General features: G+C 50.5%; 1 protein-coding gene across 1 annotated transcript in view; it reads right to left on the bottom strand.

The window, feature by feature from the left end:
• Positions 1-17,872, bottom strand: part of LOC115125840 (ISL LIM homeobox 1a) — a 34,509-nt gene extending 16,637 nt beyond the window's left edge. Inside the window, exon 1 of the mRNA XM_065027022.1 lies at positions 16,825-17,872. Coding sequence (XP_064883094.1) covers positions 16,825-17,872 — 1,048 coding nt within the window. The remainder of the gene's footprint in view (positions 1-16,824) is intronic.
• Positions 17,873-18,891: the final 1,019 nt, after the last annotated feature.

Genomic DNA, 18,891 nt, shown 5'->3' on the forward strand with positions numbered 1-18,891 from the left:
AATGAGAGGTGGAGGAGAAGGAGGAGAATGAGAGGTGGAGGAGAGTGGTAATACCTTTGTATTACTTTACCCCTTGCCTCTCACTGAGCAAAAAGTGATGGATCAATGATGTTTCCACATCATTTCAACCAAAAAATGTGATGATGCTGAAACGACATTGTTTTTATATAAAAGTCACCAACTGTTAACATAAATCCAGTGACATGGTGAAATCTTTTTTTGATCTCACGTCGAGTCGTTAACTGACTGACATCAAAACTAGATGTTGAAATGACAGGTTTGTCCAGAGGGTTTGGGACCTTCCTGTTGAAATGACAGGTTTGTCCAGAGGGTTTGGGACCTTCCTGTTGACATGACAGGTTTGTCCAGAGGGTTTGGGACCTTCCTGTTGACATGACAGGTTTGTCCAGCGGGTTTGGGACCTTCCTGTTGAAATGACAGGTTTGTCCAGAGGGTTTGGGACCTTCCTGTTGAAATGACAGGTTTGTCCAGAGGGTTTGGGACCTTCCTGTTGAAATGACAGGTTTGTCCAGAGGGTTTGGGACCTTCCTGTTGACATGACAGGTTTGTCCAGAGGGTTTGGGACCTTCCTGTTGACATGACAGGTTTGTCCAGAGGGTTTGGGACCTTCCTGTTGACATGACAGGTTTGTCCAGAGGGTTTGGGACCTTCCTGTTGACATGACAGGTTTGTCCAGAGGGTTTGGGACCTTCCTGTTGACATGACAGGTTTGTCCAGAGGGTTTGGGACCTTCCTGTTGACATGACAGGTTTGTCCAGAGGGTTTGGGACCTCACTGTTGAAATGATGTGTTTGTCCAGCGGGTTTGGGACCTCACTGTTGAAATGATGTGTTTGTCCAGAGGGTTTGGGATCTCACTGTTGAAATGATGTGTTTGTCCAGAGGGTTTGGGACCTCACTGTTGAAATGATGTGTTTGTCCAGAGGGTTTGGGATCTCACTGTTGAAATGATGTGTTTGTCCAGCGGGTTTGGGACCTCACTGTTGAAATGATGTGTTTGTCCAGAGGGTTTGGGACCTCACTGTTGAAATGACAGGTTTGACCAGCGGGTTTGGGACCTCACTGTTGAAATGATGTGTTTGTCCAGCGGGTTTGGGACCTCACTGTTGAAATGATGTGTTTGTCCAGCGGGTTTGGGACCTCACTGTTGAAATGATGTGTTTGTCCAGAGGGTTTGGGACCTCACTGTTGAAATGATGTGTTTGTCCAGAGGGTTTGGGACCTCACTGTTGAAATGATGTGTTTGTCCAGAGGGTTTGGGACCTCACTGTTGAAATGACAGGTTTGACCAGCGGGTTTGGGACCTCACTGTTGAAATGATGTGTTTGTCCAGAGGGTTTGGGACCTCACTGTTGAAATGATGTGTTTGTCCAGAGGGTTTGGGATCTCACTGTTGAAATGATGTGTTTGTCCAGAGGGTTTGGGACCTCACTGTTGAAATGACAGGTTTGTCCAGAGGGTTTGGGACCTCACTGTTGAAATGTCTTGTTTGTCCAGAGGGTTTGGGACCTCACTGTTGAAATGTCTTGTTTGTCCAGCGGGTTTGGGACCTCACTGTTGAAATGATGTGTTTGTCCAGAGGGTTTGGGACCTCACTGTTGAAATTATGTGTTTGTCCAGCGGGTTTGGGACCTCACTGTTGAAATGTCTTGTTTGTCCAGAGGGTTTGGGACCTCACTGTTGAAATGATGTGTTTGTCCAGAGGGTTTGGGACCTCACTGTTGAAATGATGTGTTTGTCCAGAGGGTTTGGGACCTCACTGTTGAAATGATGTGTTTGTCCAGAGGGTTTGGGACCTCACTGTTGAAATGTCTTGTTTGTCCAGAGGGTTTGGGACCTCACTGTTGAAATGTCTTGTTTGTCCAGAGGGTTTGGGACCTCACTGTTGAAATGTCTTGTTTGTCCAGAGGGTTTGGGACCTCACTGTTGAAATGATCTGTTTGTCCAGAGGGTTTGGGACCTCACTGTTGAAATGATGTGTTTGTCCAGAGGGTTTGGGACCTCACTGTTGAAATGATGTGTTTGTCCAGAGGGTTTGGGACCTCACTGTTGAAATGATGTGTTTGTCCAGAGGGTTTGGGACCTCACTGTTGAAATGATGTGTTTGTCCAGAGGGTTTGGGACCTCACTGTTGAAATGATGTGTTTGTCCAGCGGGTTTGGACCTTACTGTAGACATTTACCACAGCTACTAAGAGAGAAACCGTGCAGAAAGAAGGTCTCTTATGACCTTATTTCTTGTTCCTAACAAATAATTTACGTCCCTGCGATATTTAATTCATCGTGTTGTGTTTCTACAGAGTTTTAAAGCTAAGAACAAGATGTCCCCATTGAAAGCACGTCTTTCATTACACCAATTTCATCTGTGTGAACCTGTTGGGTGGGGTCACTTCAGTACTTAGTGTTTAGCCAAGGAACATTAAGGTCTGCTTGATAAAACACACTATATGGGAAAAGGGAAAAAGCTTTGTTTTTTGTATACAATATCTAGTGAAAGCAGACAATTAGAATGAAAGCATGGATTCATGTTGATTTGAAGATTCATATTTTTCATGTATATAAAACCCGACTTGTCAAAAATAGCAAATGAAGAGTTTAATTCCAAAACACTATTTAAGTTACATTTTCGGAAATGTTTGGTAAATTAACTTGTATTGTTGTAAAGAAATTATGAAAGATATTGGGGTGTTGTTTTCTTTCAATATCTAATAATGGTTTTGTTCACTGGAAGATTTGTATTTGTTTTAGATCTATCACTTGATGTTTTAATTTCAGAGAGACAAGAGAATCATGTTTTTTGTTGTTGCTAAATGCGATGTACACACGTCTCAGAACAATGTATAGTACTGCTACATACGCTGTCAAATGGAAACAATAATTACCTTTTAAATGTAGAAGAAATGTACAAATGAGACATTTGGGACCTCAATATTATTTTTTATCTTCTTTTTAAATACAATAATATCAGACCGGCGCCGACTGAGATGGCCGCCTCGCTTCGCGTTCCTAGGAAACTATGCAGTTTTTTGTTTTTTTACGTGTTATTTCTTACATTAGTACCCCAGGTCATCTTAGGTTTCATTACATACAGTCGAGAAGAACTACTGAATATAAGATCAGCGCCAACTCACCATCAGTACGACCAAGAATATGTTTTCCGCGACGCGGATCCGGTGTTCTGCCTTACAAACAGGACAACGGAATGGATCGCATGCAGCGACCCAAGGAAACGACTCCGAAAAAGAGGGAAACGAGGCGGTGTTCTGGTCAGACTCCGAAAAAGGGCACATCGCGCACCACTCCCCAGCATTCTTCTTGCCAATGTCCAGTCTCTTGACAACAAGGTTGACGAAATCCGAGCAAGGGTAGCATTCCAGAGGGACATCAGAGACTGCAACATTCTCTGCTTCACAGAAACATGGCTTACTGGGAAGACGCTATCCGACGCGGTGCAGCCAACGGGTTTCTCCACGCATCGCGCCGACAGAAACAAACATCTTTCTGGTAAGAAGAGTGGCGGGCGTATGCCTCATGACTAACGAGACATGGTGTGATGAAGGAAACATACAGGAACTCAAATCCTTCTGTTCACCTGATTTAGAATTCCTCACAATCAAATGTAGACCGCATTATCTTCCAAGAGAATTCTCCTCGATTATAATCACAGCCGTATATATCCCCCCAAGCAGACACATCGATGGCTCTGAACGAACTTTATTTAACTCTTTGCAAACTGGAAACCATTTATCCGGAGGCTGCATTCATTGTAGCTGGGGATTTTAACAAAGCTAATCTGAAAACAAGACTCCCTAAATTTTACCAGCATATCGATTGCGCAACCAGGGTGGTAAAACCTTGGATCATTGTTACTCTATCTTCCGCGACGCATATAAGGCCCTGCCCCGCCCCCTTTCGGAAAAGCTGACCACGACTCCATTTTGCTGATCCCTGCCTACAGGCAGAAACTAAAACAAGAGGCTCCCACGCTGAGGTCTGTCCAACGCTGGTCAGACCAAGCTGACTCCACACTCCAAGACTGCTTCCATCACGTGGACTGGGACATGTTTCGTATTGCGTCAGATGGAAATATTGACGAATACGCTGATTCGGTGTGCGAGTTCATTAGAACGTGCGTCGAAGATGTCGTTCCCATAGCAACGATAAAAACATTCCCAAACCAGAAACCGTGGATTGATGGCAGCATTCGCGTGAAACTGAAAGCGCGAACCACTGCTTTTAATCAGGGCAAGGTGTCTGGTAATATGTCCGAATATAAACAATGCAGCTATTCCCTCCGCAAGGCTATTAAACAAGCTAAGCGTCAGTACAGAGACAAAGTGGAATCTCAATTCAATGGCTCAGACACAAGAGGCATGTGGCAGGGTCTACAGTCAATCACGGACTACAAGAAGAAACCCAGCCCAGTCACGGACCAGGATGTCTTGCTCCCAGGCAGACTAAATAACTTTTTGCCCGCTTTGAGGACAATACATTGCCACTGACACGGCCTGCAACGAAAACATGCGGTCTCTCCTTCACTGCAGCCGAGGTGAGTAAGACATTTAAACGTGTTAACCCTCGCAAGGCTGCAGGCCCAGACGGCATCCCCAGCCGCGCCCTCAGAGCATGCGCAGACCAGCTGGCCAGTGTGTTTACGGACATATTCAATCAATCCCTATACCAGTCTGCTGTTCCCACATGCTTCAAGAGGGCCACCATTGTTCCTGTTCCCAAGAAAGCTAAGGTAACTGAGCTAAACGACTACCGCCCGTAGCACTCACTTCCGTCATCATGAAGTGCTTTGAGAGACTAGTCAAGGACCATATCACCTCCACCCTACCTGACACCCTAGACCCACTCCAATTTGCTTACCGCCCAAATAGGTCCACAGACGATGCAATCTCAACCACACTGCACACTGCCCTAACCCACCTGGACAAGAGGAATACCTATGTGAGAATGCTGTTCATCGACTACAGCTCGGCATTCAACACCATAGTACCCTCCAAGCTCGTCATCAAGCTCGAGACCCTGGGTCTCGACCCCGCCCTGTGCAACTGGGTTCTGGACTTCCTGACGGGCCGCCCCCAGGTGGTGAGGGTAGGCAACAACATCTCCTCCCCGCTGTTCCTCAACACGGGGCCCCACAAGGGTGCGTTCTGAGCCCTCTCCTGTACTCCCTGTTCACCCACGACTGCGTGGCCATGCACGCCTCCAACTCAATCATCAAGTTTGCGGACGACACAACAGTGGTAGGCTTGATTACCAACAACGACGAGACGGCCTACAGGGAGGAGGTGAGGGCCCTCGGAGTGTGGTGTCAGGAAAATAACCTCACACTCAACGTCAACAAAACTAAGGAGATGATTGTGGACTTCAGGAAACAGCAGAGGGAACACCCCTATCCACATCGATGGATCAGTAGTGGAGAGGGTAGCAAGTTTTAAGTTCCTCGGCATACACATCACAGACAAACTGAATTGGTCCACTGACATTGACAGCGTCGTGAAGAAGGCGCAGCAGCGCCTCTTCAACCTCAGGAGGCTGAAGAAATTCGGCTTGTCACCAAAAGCACTCACAAACTTCTACAGATGCACAATCGAGAGCATCCTGGCGGGCTGTATCACCGCCTGGTACGGCAACTGCTCCGCCCTCAACCGTAAGGCTCTCCAGAGGGTAGTGAGGTCTGCACAACGCATCACCGGGGGCAAACTACCTGCCCTCCAGGACACCTACACCACCCGATGTTACAGGAAGGCCATAAAGATCATCAAGGACATCAACCACCCGAACCACTGCCTGTTCACCCCGCTATCATCCAGAAGGCGAGGTCAGTACAGGTGCATCAAAGTTGGGACCGAGAGACTGAAAAACAGCTTCTATCTCAAGGCCATCAGACTGTTAAACAGCCACCACTAACATTGAGTGGCTGCTGCCAACACACTGTCATTGACACTGACCCAACTCCAGCCACTTTAATAATGGGAATTGATGGGAAATGATGTAAATATATCACTAGCCACTTTAAACAATGCTACCTTATATAATGTTACTTACCCTACATTATTCATCTCATATGCATATGTATATACTGTACTCTAGATCATCGACTGCATTCTTATGTCACTAGCCACTTTAACTATGCCACTTTGTTTACTTTGTCTACATACTCATCTCATATGTATATACTGTACTCGATACCATCTACTGTATGCTGCTCTGTACCATCACTCATTCATATATCCTTATGTACATATTCCTTATCCCCTTACACTGTGTATAAGACAGTAGTTTTGGAATTGTTAGTTAGATTACTTGTTGGTTATCACTGCATTGTCGGAACTAGAAGCACAAGCATTTCGCTACACTCGCATTAACATCTGCTAACCATGTGTATGTGACAAATACAATTTGATTTGATTTGATTTGATTTGACCTGAATGTAAAAAACATTTTAGTCCTTTAAAATATTTATTCTAAAATTGATTAAATAGTTTTTCTTCCTCATCAATCCACACACAATACCCCACAATAAAACATTTAAAAACGTGTCTTACATTTTTTGCTAATTTATTCCAAATTAAATATATAAAATATAAATATTTTATTCACATAAGTATTCAGACCCTTTTACTCAGTACTTTTGTTGTAGCACCTTTGATAGTGATTACAGCCTCAAGTCTTCTTGGGTATGACGCTACAAGCTTGGCACACCTGCATTTGGGGAGTTTCTCCCGTTCTTCTCTGCAGTTCCTCTCAAGCTCTGTTAGGTTGGATGGGGAGCATTGCTGCACATACATTTTCAGGTCTCTCCAGGGATGTTCAATCGGGTTCAAGTCCGGGCTCTGACTGGACCACCCAAGGACACACAAGCCACTCCTGTGTTGTCTTGGCCGTGTGTTTAGGGTCGTGGTCCTGTTGGAAGTTGAACCTTCACCCCAGTCTGAGGTCCTGAGTGCTCTGGAGCAGGATTTCATTAAGGATCTCTCTCTCTCAGCTTTGTCTCGATCCTGACTAAAACATCCTCACAGCGTGGTGATGCTGCCACCACCATGCTTCATTGTAGGGATGGTACTTTGTTTCCTCCAGATGTGACGCTTGACATTCAGGCTAAAGTGTTTAATCTTGGTTTCATCAGATCAGAGAATTTTGTTCCTCATGGTCTGAGAGTCATTAGGGGCCTTTTGGCAAACTACAAGCAGGCTGTCATGTGCCTTTTACTGAGGAGTGGCTTCAGTCTGGCCAATCTACCATAAAGGCCTAATTGGTGGAATGCTACATGGATGGTTGTCCTTCTGGAAGTTTCTCTCATCTCCACAGAGGAACTCTGGAGCTCTCTCAGAGTGACCATCGGGTTCTTGGTCACCTCCCTGACCAAGGCCCTTCTCCCCTGATTGCTCAGTTTGGCCAGACGGCCAGCTCTAGGAAGAGTCTTGGTGGTTCCAAACTTCTTCTTCTTCTTCCATTTAATAATGATGGATGCCACTGTGTTCTTGGGGACCTTAAATGCTGCAGAAATGTTTTGGTACCCTTCCTCAGATCTTTGCCTTCGACACAATGCTGTCTTGGAGCTCTACGGACGGTTCCTCCGACCTCATGGCTTGGTTTTTGCTCTAACATGCACTGTCATCTGTGGGACCTTATATAAACAGGTGTGTGTCTTTCCAAATCATGTCCAATTAATTGAATTCACCACAGGTGGACTCCAAGTTGTAGAAACATCTCAAGGATGATCAATGGAAACAGGATGCACCTGAGCTCATTTTCGGGTCTCACAGCAAAGGGTCTGAATACTTATGCAAATAAGGTGTTTATGTTTGTTTTTTAATACATTTAGCAAACATTTCTAAAAAAAACTGTTTTTGCTTTGTCATTATTGGGGTATTTTGTGTAGATTTCTGTGGAAATTGTTTTATTTTGATCAATTTTAGAATAAGGCTGTAACGTAACAAATTGTGTAAAAAAATTCAAGAGGTCTGTATACTTTCCTAAGGCAAACAAATCTTAACGCACATCTTAAAATATATGAATTAAAAACCTAAGAATAGTCAAGTACCAATAAGCTAACATTTCTGATGATATTTGTTGCCGGTGGGGATACAGCATTTTGGAAATAAACCAATTCAAATGTTAAAGATGTCTTTCTGCTCCAATACTTTGATAGTATTTAATAATTCAGCCCGACCACAAACCCTCAGGGAATATTTTTTAAGGCCAAGACAACTCACACACATCACTCTGTAAACATTCAGCAGTTCATATAGAGATATATACAGCATCACTCTGTAAACATTCAGCAGTTCATATAGAGATATATACAGCATCACTCTGTAAACATTCAGCAGTTCATATAGAGATATATACAGCATCACTCTGTAAACATTCAGCAGTTCATATAGAGATAAATACAGCATCACTCTGTAAACATTCAGCAGTTCATATAGAGATATATACAGCATCACTCTGTAAACATTCAGCAGTTCATATAGAGATATATACAGCATCACTCTGTAAACATTCAGCAGTTCATATAGAGATATATACAGCATCACTCTGTAAACATTCAGCAGTTCATATAGAGATATATACAGCATCACTCTGTAAACATTCAGCAGTTCATATAGAGATATATACAGCATCACTCTGTAAACATTCAGCAGTTCATATAGAGATATACACAGCATCACTCTGTAAACATTCAGCAGTTCATATAGAGATATATACAGCATCATTCTGTAAACATTCAGCAGTTCATATAGAGATATATACAGCATCACTCTGTAAACATTCAGCAGTTCATATAGAGACAAAGAGATATATACAACTTGACAAAGTGGACATTAAACTTGCGTGTGTGTGTGTGTGTGTGTGTGTGTGTGTGTGTGTGTGTGTGTGTGTGTGTGTGTGTGTGTGTCAGATGCCACAGCTCAGACAACCTACATAGGTCTGTTTACCTCACAGAGGGGGTCCTTAGCAGAGAGAGGAGGACATTCTGTTTACCTCCCAGAGGGGGTCCTTAGCAGAGAGAGAACAGTCTGATTACCTCCCAGAGGGGTCCTTAGCAGAGAGAGGAGAAGGAGAAGCACTGTTTACCTCACAGAGGGGGTCCTTAGCAGAGAGAGGAGAAGGAGAACACTGTTTACCTCCCAGAGGGGGTCCTTAGCAGAGAGAGAACAGTCTGTTTACCTCCCAGAGGGGTCCTTAGGAGAGAGAGAACAGTCTGTTTACCTCCCAGAGGGGTCCTTAGCAGAGAGAGAACAGTCTGTTTACCTCCCAGAGGGGTCCTTAGCAGAGAGAGGAGAACAGTCTGTTTACCTCCCAGAGGGGGTCCTTAGCAGAGAGAGGAGGACAGTCTGTTTACCTCCCAGAGGGGGTCCTTAGCAGAGAGAGGAGAAGGAGAACACTGTTTACCTCACAGAGGGGGTCCTTAGCAGAGAGAGAACAGTCTGTTTACCTCCCAGAGGGGGTCCTTAGCAGAGAGAGGAGAAGGAGAACACTGTTTACCTCCCAGAGGGGGTCCTTAGCAGAGAGAGGAGAACAGTCTGTTTACCTCCCAGAGGGGTCCTTAGCAGAGAGAGGAGAAGGAGAACAGTCTGTTTACCTCCCAGAGGGGGTCCTTAGCAGAGAGAGGAGAAGGAGAACAGTCTGTTTACCTCCCAGAGGGGGTCCTTAGCAGAGAGAGGAGAAGGAGGACAGTCTGTTTACCTCACAGAGGGGGTCCTTAGCAGAGAGAGGAGAACAGTCTGTTTACCTCCCAGAGGGGTCCTTAGCAGAGAGAGAACAGTCTGTTTACCTCCCAGAGGGGTCCTTAGCAGAGAGAGAACAGTCTGTTTACCTCCCAGAGGGGTCCTTAGCAGAGAGAGGAGGACAGTCTGTTTACCTCACAGAGGGGGTCCTTAGCAGAGAGAGGAGGACAGTCTGTTTACCTCCCAGAGGGGTCCTTAGCAGAGAGAGGAGAACAGTCTGTTTACCTCCCAGAGGGGGTCCTTAGCAGAGAGAGGAGGACAGTCTGTTTACCTCCCAGAGGGGTCCTTAGCAGAGAGAGGAGAAGGAGATCACTGTTTACCTCCCAGAGGGGGTCCTTAGGAGAGAGAGAACAGTCTGTTTACCTCCCAGAGGGGTCCTTAGCAGAGAGAGGAGAAGGAGATCACTGTTTACCTCCCAGAGGGGGTCCTTAGCAGAGAGAGGAGAACAGTCTGTTTACCTCCCAGAGGGGGTCCTTAGCAGAGAGAGGAGAAGGAGATCACTGTTTACCTCCCAGAGGGGTCCTTAGCAGAGAGAGGAGAATGAGAACACTGTTTACCTCCCAGAGGGGGTCCTTAGCAGAGAGAGGAGAAGGAGAACACTGTTTACCTCCCAGAGGGGGTCCTTAGCAGAGAGAGGAGAAGGAGAACACTGTTTACCTCCCAGAGGGGGTCCTTAGCAGAGAGAGAACAGTCTGTTTACCTCCCAGAGGGGTCCTTAGCAGAGAGAGAACAGTCTGTTTACCTCCCAGAGGGGTCCTTAGCAGAGAGAGGAGGACAGTCTGTTTACCTCACAGAGGGGGTCCTTAGCAGAGAGAGGAGAACAGTCTGTTTACCTCCCAGAGGGGGTCCTTAGCAGAGAGAGAACAGTCTGTTTACCTCCCAGAGGGGTCCTTAGCAGAGAGAGAACAGTCTGTTTACCTCCCAGAGGGGTCCTTAGCAGAGAGAGAACAGTCTGTTTACCTCCCAGAGGGGTCCTTAGCAGAGAGAGAACAGTCTGTTTACCTCCCAGAGGGGTCCTTAGCAGAGAGAGGAGGACAGTCTGTTTACCTCCCAGAGGGGGTCCTTAGCAGAGAGAGGAGGACAGTCTGTTTACCTCACAGAGGGGTCCTTAGCAGAGAGAGGAGAAGGAGAACAGTCTGTTTACCTCACAGAGGGGGTCCTTAGCAGAGAGAGGAGAAGGAGAACAGTCTGTTTACCTCCCAGAGGGGTCCTTAGCAGAGAGAGGAGAACAGTCTGTTTACCTCCCAGAGGGGGTCCTTAGCAGAGAGAGGAGGACAGTCTGTTTACCTCCCAGAGGGGGTCCTTAGCAGAGAGAGAACAGTCTGTTTACCTCCCAGAGGGGTCCTTAGGAGAGAGAGAACAGTCTGTTTACCTCCCAGAGGGGTCCTTAGCAGAGAAAGAACAGTCTGTTTACCTCCCAGAGGGGTCCTTAGCAGAGAGAGAACAGTCTGTTTACCTCCCAGAGGGGGTCCTTAGCAGAGAGAGGAGGACAGTCTGTTTACCTCACAGAGGGGGTCCTTAGCAGAGAGAGGAGAACAGTCTGTTTACCTCCCAGAGGGGGTCCTTAGCAGAGAGAGGAGAAGGAGAACACTGTTTACCTCCCAGAGGGGGTCCTTAGCAGAGAGAGGAGAACAGTCTGTTTACCTCCCAGAGGGGGTCCTTAGCAGAGAGAGGAGAAGGAGGACAGTCTGTTTACCTCACAGAGGGGGTCCTTAGCAGAGAGAGAACAGTCTGTTTACCTCCCAGAGGGGTCCTTAGGAGAGAGAGAACAGTCTGTTTACCTCCCAGAGGGGTCCTTAGCAGAGAGAGGAGGACAGTCTGTTTACCTCCCAGAGGGGTCCTTAGCAGAGAGAGGAGGACAGTCTGTTTACCTCCCAGAGGGGTCCTTAGCAGAGAGAGGAGGACAGCGTCAAACTGCCTTTGTGTGTTTACCATCACTTCTCTCTCCCAGACCTAATGCTCCTATGTTCAGCTGAGTGCTCTCCGAGCTTAGAGAGAGAAAGAGAGAGTGTGTGTGTCTGTGTGTCTGTGTGTCTGTGTCTCTCTCTCTGTGTGTGTGTGTGAGTGAGTGAGTGTGTGTGTGTGTGTGTGTGTGTGTGTGTGTGTGTGTGTGTGTGTGTGTGTGTGTGTGCGTGCGCGTGCGTGCGTGCGTGTATGTGTGTGTGTGTACCTTGGCAGGTATACTTGTTCTGATTATAGTTTGTACTGAGAAACTGTCTTCAGAACAACACAGGAAAATCACTGAAGAGAAAACATCTCTGTGACAGGAATTGGAAATCTTTTAGCATTTATCATTTGCTTTTGCTTAGATCTTAGTGTTAATTATGTTAATTTATGTTAATTTAACCTTTTATTTAAGCAGGAAGTGAAATTGAGATGTATAATCTATTTTTTACTAGAGAGCCCTGTGTACATTACAATTAAAACAACTTGATAAAACGTACACATATACGTATATAAAACAAAGTAATTTAGCACACAATACCAAAATAAACATATTTGATAAAAGCAATTCTCTTTCTACATAGAGGTCCGCAATCAATAATGTAAAATGCCTGAATGACACCAGCACATGTAACTGCAGAAAACACCTGCAGACTGTTCCAAAAGATTAGCATTGCTATAGCAACAAACGGAAACGTAACAGTGTTTGCGTATGGTTCAAAGGTCACGTCGACAATCGTTATTGTTGACAGAGAATGCAGTTCTTGTCGACTTACACAAATAAATAAAAAAGGAGTCAGAGGAAATCATAATTATTGTAGCTGGTCAGCCGTATCAGCTATGGTGTAAAGAATGAAGACGGTACATGAGGCTGAATGAAGTGTTTCACTGCCAGGCGAGGCTCCGCTGGTAGCCAGGTGTAACAGTGGTAGCCAGGTGTAACAGTGATAGCCAGGTGTAACAGTGGTAGCCAGGTGTAACAGTGGTAGCCAGGTGTAACAGTGGTAGCCAGGTGTAACAGTGGTAGCCAGGTGTAACAGTGGTAGCCAGGTGTAACAGTGGTAGCCAGGTGTAACAGTGGTAGCCAGGTGTAGCAGTGGTCCCCAGGTGTAGCAGTGGTAGCCAGGTGTAACAGTGGTAGCCAGGTGTAGCAGTGGTAGCCAGGTGTAACAGTGATAGCTAGGTGTAACAGTGGTAGCCAGGTGTAACAGTGATAGCCAGGTGTATCAGTGGTAGCCAGGTGTAACAGTAGTAACCAGGTGTAACAGTGATAGCCAGGTGTATCAGTAGTAACCAGGTGTAACAGTGGTAGCCAGGTGTAACAGTGGTAGCCAGGTGTAACAGTGGTAGCCAGGTGTAGCAGTGGTAGCCAGGTGTAACAGTGGTAGCCAGGTGTAACAGTAGTAACCAGGTGTAGCAGTGATAGCCAGGTGTATCAGTAGTAACCAGGTGTAACAGTGGTAGCCAGGTGTAACAGTAGTAACCAGGTGTAACAGTGATAGCCAGGTGTAACAGTGGTAGCCAGGTGTAGCAGTGGTAGCCAGGTGTAACAGTGGTAGCCAGGTGTAACAGTGGTAGCCAGGTGTAACAGTAGTAACCAGGTGTAACAGTGATAGCCAGGTGTAACAGTGGTAGCCAGGTGTATCAGTAGTAACCAGGTGTAACAGTGGTAGCCAGGTGTAACAGTGGTAGCCAGGTGTAACAGTGGTAGCCAGGTGTAACAGTGGTAGCCAGGTGTATCAGTAGTAACCAGGTGTAACAGTGGTAGCCAGGTGTAACAGTGGTACATTTACATTACATTTAAGTCATTTAGCAGACGCTCTTATCCAGAGCGACTTACAAGCCAGGTGTAACAGTGGTAACAGTGGTAGCCAGGTGTAACAGTGGTAGCCAGGTGTAACAGTGGTAGCCAGGTGTAACAGTAGTAACCAGGTGTAACAGTGATAGCCAGGTGTAACAGTAGTAACCAGGTGTAACAGTGATAGCCATGTGTAACAGTAGTAACCAGGTGTAACAGTGATAGCCAGGTGTAACAGTAGTAACCAGGTGTAACAGTGATAGCCAGGTGTAACAGTAGTAACCAGGTCTAACAGTGATAGCCAGGTGTAGCAGTGATAGCCAGGTGTAACAGTAGTAACCATGTGTAACAGTAGTAACCAGGTGTAACAGTGATAGCCAGGTGTAACAGTAGTAACCAGGTGTAACAGTGATAGCCAGGTGTAACAGTGGTAGCCAGGTGTAACAGTGATAGCCAGGTGTAACAGTAGTAACCAGGTCTAACAGTGATAGCCAGGTGTAGCAGTGATAGCCAGGTGTAACAGTAGTAACCAGGTCTAACAGTGATAGCCAGGTGTAACAGTGATAGCCAGGTGTAGCAGTGATAGCCAGGTGTAACAGTGATAGCCAGGTGTAACAGTAGTAACCAGGTGTAACAGTGGTAGCCAGGTGTAACAGTGGTAGCCAGGTGTAACAGTGATAGCCAGGTGTAACAGTAGTAACCAGGTCTAACAGTGATAGCCAGGTGTAGCAGTGATAGCCAGGTGTAACAGTGATAGCCAGGTGTAGCAGTGATAAGGTTTCACTCCATGGTGCTGAAACAGAGGTTCTGCTTTATGTAGAGCCTAACAGTTTGTTGCCATTAATCCCTTTTGGTCACCGTTAGAGTGCATTTCATGTATTGTTTAGTGGTGTCTTGGTGTGGTGGCTTTGCTTATACTTATTTTCCACCATAATTTGCAAATAAATTCATAAAAAATCCTACAATGTGATTTTTTTTTCATTTTGTCTGTCATAGTTGAAGTGTACCTATGAGGCCTCTCTCATCTTTTTAAGTGGGAGAACATGCACAGTTGGTGGCTGACTAAATACTTTTTTGCCCCACTGTATGTACGAGAATCGTACATACTCTTTCAATCCCCAAAACTCCTATTTCCATAAAGAACATTGTGAAAAGCATGAAAGCCCTGCCACCATGTCCTACTTCAATAAGTCCCAGACCCTGAATGAATCCTGTCAACCTGCCATCACACAGCCACTCAACATTAGACTAATGTCAGAGAAAGGACCACTCCATATCTCCAAGGATCTCTACTGCAGGTGGTCTTCTAAAGGAGGAATGGGTGGCTAGAGGGGCACGGGGGGGGCAGGGAGATGTGGGGGATAGACAAGGTGGACAGTCAAGTGGGAAGGACACGGAGATGGACAGGGCGAAGGACGAGACCTCTCAAGGGTGCAGGAGAAACGGGGAGAGTAAGGGGTCGGGGACAGTCAAGTGGGAAGGACAGGAGACAGACAGTGGGAATGACAGGAGGACAGGTGGAGGGGGGACGGGTGGAGGGGAGGACGGGTGGAGGGGGACGGGTGGAGGGGAGGACGGGTGGAGGGGGGACGGGTGGAGGGGAGGACGGGTGGAGGGGAGGACGGGTGGAGGGGAGGACGGGTGGAGGGGGACGGGTGGAGGGGAGGACGGGGTGGAGGGGGACGGGTGGAGGGGAGGACGGGTGGAGGGGAGGACGGGTGGAGGGGGGACGGGTGGAGGTGCGGACGGGTGGAGGTGCGGACGGGTGGAGGGGGGACGGGTGGAGGGGGACGGGTGGAGGGGAGGACGGGTGGAGGGGAGGACGGGAGGACGGGTGGCGGGAGGACGGGAGGACGGGTGGAGGGGCGGACGGTTGGAGGGGGGACGGGTGGAGGGGGCGGACAGGTGGAGGGGAGGACGGGTGGAGGGGCAGACGGGTGGAGGGGAGGACGGGAGGACGGGTGGAGGGGCAGACGGGTGGAGGGGAGGACGGGTGGAGGGGGGAGGACGGGAGGACGGGTGGAGGGGGACGGGTGGAGGGGAGGACGGGAGGACGGGTGGAGTGGGGGACGGGTGGAGGGGGGACGGGTGGAGGGGAGGACGGAGGAGGGGAGGACGGGAGGACGGGTGGAGGGGAGGACGGGTGGAGGGGGGGGTGGAGGGGAGGACGGGTGGAGGGGAGGACGGTGGAGGGGGACGGGTGGAGGGGAGGACGGGAGGACGGGTGGAGGGGGACGGGTGGAGGGGGACGGGTGGAGGGTAGGACGGGTGGAGGGGAGGACGGGTGGAGGGGAGGACGGGAGGAGGGGAGGAGGGGGTGGAGGGGGACGGGGTGGGGGGAGGGTGGAGGGAGGACGGGTGGGAGGGGGACGGGTGGAGGGGAGGACGGGTGGAGGGGAGGACGGGTGGAGGGGAGGACGGGTGGAGGGGGAGGAGGGGAGGGGTGGAGGGGAGGACGGGTGGAGGGGGACGGGTGGAGGGGGGCTGGAGGGGAGGGGGAGGACGGGTGGAGGGGGGACGGGTGGAGGGGGAGGAGGGGGGACGGATGGAGGGGGGGGGACGGGTGGAGGGGGACGGGGGGTGGAGGGGAGGACGGGAGGACGGGTGGCGGGGAGGACGGGAGGACGGGTGGAGGGGCGGACGGGTGGAGGGCGGGACGGGTGGAGGGGCGGACGGGTGGAGGGGAGGACGGGTGGAGGGGCAGACGGGTGGAGGGGGAGGACGGGTGGAGGGGAGGACGGGAGGACGGGTGGAGGGGAGGACGGGAGGACGGGTGAACGGGGAGGGGCGGACGGGTGGAGGGGAGGACGGGTGGAGGGGAGGACGGGTGGAGGGGAGGACGGGAGGACGGGTGGAGGGGAGGACGGGTGGAGGGGGACGGGTGGAGGGGAGGACGGGAGGACGGGTGGAGGGGGACGGGTGGAGGGGAGGACGGGTGGAGGGGAGGACGGGGGAGGACGGGTGGAGGGGAGGACGGGAGGACGGGTGGAGGGGGACGGGTGGAGGGGGACGGGTGGAGGGGAGGACGGGAGGACGGGTGGACGGGGGAGGACGGGAGGACGGTGGGAGGCGGACGGTTGGAGGGGGGACGGGTGGAGGGGCGGACGGGTGGAGGGGAGGACGGGTGGAGAGGGGAGGACGGAGGGGAGGGAGGACGGGTGGAGGGGAGGACGGGAGGACGGGTGGGAGGGGAGGACGGGAGGACGGGTGGAGGGGCGGACGGGTGGAGGGGAGGACGGGTGGAGGGGAGGACGGGAGGACAGGTGGAGGGGAGGAAGGGTGGAGGGGAGGACGGGAGGACGGGTGGAGGGGAGGACGGGTGGAGCGGGGAGGACGGGTGGAGGACGGGTGGAGGGGAGGACGGGAGGACGGGTGGAGGGGAGGACGCAGGGGAGGACAGGTGGAGGGGGGACGGGTGGAGGGGAGGACGGGTGGAGGGGAGGACGGGAGGACAGGTGGAGGGGAGGACGGGAGGGCAGGTGGACGGGTGGAGGGGTTGAACGCGTGGAGGGGGGGCGGACGGGTGGAGGGGAGGACGGGTGGAGGGGGACGGGTGGAGGGGCGGACGGGTGGAGTAGGGGACGGGTGGAGGGGAGGACGGGTGGAGGGGAGGACGGGTGGAGGGGCGGACGGGTGGAGGGGGACGGGTGGAGGGGGGACGGGTGGAGGGGCGGACGGGTGGAGGGGGGGACGGGTGGAGGGGCGGACGGGTGGAGGGGAGGACGGTGGAGGGGGACGGGTGGAGGGGCGGACGGGTGGAGGGGAGGACGGGTGGGAGGGGGACGGGTGGAGGGGCGGACGGGTGGAGGGGCGGGACGGGTGGAGGGGGGACGGGTGGAGGGGCGGACGGGTGGAGGGGAGGACGGGTGGAGGGGAGGACGGGTGGAGGGGCGGGCGGGTGGAGGGGAGGACGGGTGGAGGGGAGGACGGGTGGAGGCGGGCGGGTGGAGGGGGGGACGGGTGGAGGGGGGACGGGTGGAGGGGCGGACGGGTGGAGGGGAGGACGGGTGGAGAGGGGCGGACGGGTGGAGGGGAGGACGGGTGGGGGGGCGGACGGTTGGAGGGGGACGGGTGGAGGGGCGGACGGGTGGAGGGGAGGACGGGTGGAGGGGCGGACGGGTGGAGGGGAGGACGGGAGGACGGGTGGAGGGGAGGGTGAACGGTGGAGGACGGGAGGAGGGGACGGGTGGGGTGGAGGGGGTGGAGGGGAGGACGGGAGGACAGGTGGAGGGGGACGGGTGGAGGGGAGGACGGGAGGACGGGTGGAGAGGGGGGGGTGGACGGGTGGAGGGGAGGACGGGAGGACGGGTGGAGCGGAGGACGGAAGGACAGGTGGAGGGGCGGACGAGTGGAGGCGAGGTACATGGGGATATGGGATGGGAGGACAGGGAGGAATGGGAGACAGAAGGATGGACAGGAGGATGGGGAGATGGAGGGGGAACATGACGTGAACATTTATTTTGTAGAATAGCCGTGGGCAAAGTCATTAATATTCATGAGGTATGTCTGTGATTGATGAAGTCTTCTTGGGTGTGTGACGTCACACAGATGAGCTGCTGAGCCGTCTGGAGCAGTAAGCACCAAACGACTTGGGAATCTCAGCTTCAGCCGAATTAATTCATTCATGAAAAGCCTCGCCAGCGACCCCACCAATCAATTTAAGGTTCACTGTCCGATCATTCATAAAATGAGCCCACGACACAAACTCTGTTGCTTGATATGAGCAAGTTAACCCAAATCTATCAAAGAATAGGTCATCAACGATTAGTTGGCTAGTAGTGGCTACTGCCTGGCCAGTGAGCTAGCTAACTACATTTCACTAGGCCTAATTTAGCTATCTTCCTAAATGCACTGGTCATTGGATAAACTTCAAATAAGTTGAACACATTTGTCTGAAAACAAACTAATGTAGGCCAGCTAATGTAACCCATGGTGTTAGCATGTCTAACCAGTTGACTAATGTAACCCATGGTGTTAGCATGTCTAACAGGCTGACTAATGTAACCCATGGTGTTAGCATGTCTAACAGGCTGACTAATGTAACCCATGGTGTTAGCATGTCTAACCAGTTGACTAATGTTACCCATGGTGTTAGCATGTCTAACCAGTTGACTAATGTAACCCATGGTGTTAGCATGTCTAACAGGTTGACTAATGTAACCCATGGTGTTAGCATGTCTAACCAGTTGACTAATGTTACCCATGGTGTTAGCATGTCTAACCAGTTGACTAATGTAACCCATGGTGTTAGCATGTCTAACAGGTTGACTAATGTAACCCATGGTGTTAGCATGTCTAACAGGTTGACTAATGTAACCCATGGTGTTAGCATGTCTAACAGGCTGACTAATGTAACCCATGGTGTTAGCATGTCTAACAGGTTG

This window comes from Oncorhynchus nerka, linkage group LG13, assembly GCF_034236695.1.
Source record: "Oncorhynchus nerka isolate Pitt River linkage group LG13, Oner_Uvic_2.0, whole genome shotgun sequence".
In the NCBI taxonomy this organism is placed as follows: Eukaryota; Metazoa; Chordata; class Actinopteri; order Salmoniformes; family Salmonidae; genus Oncorhynchus; species Oncorhynchus nerka.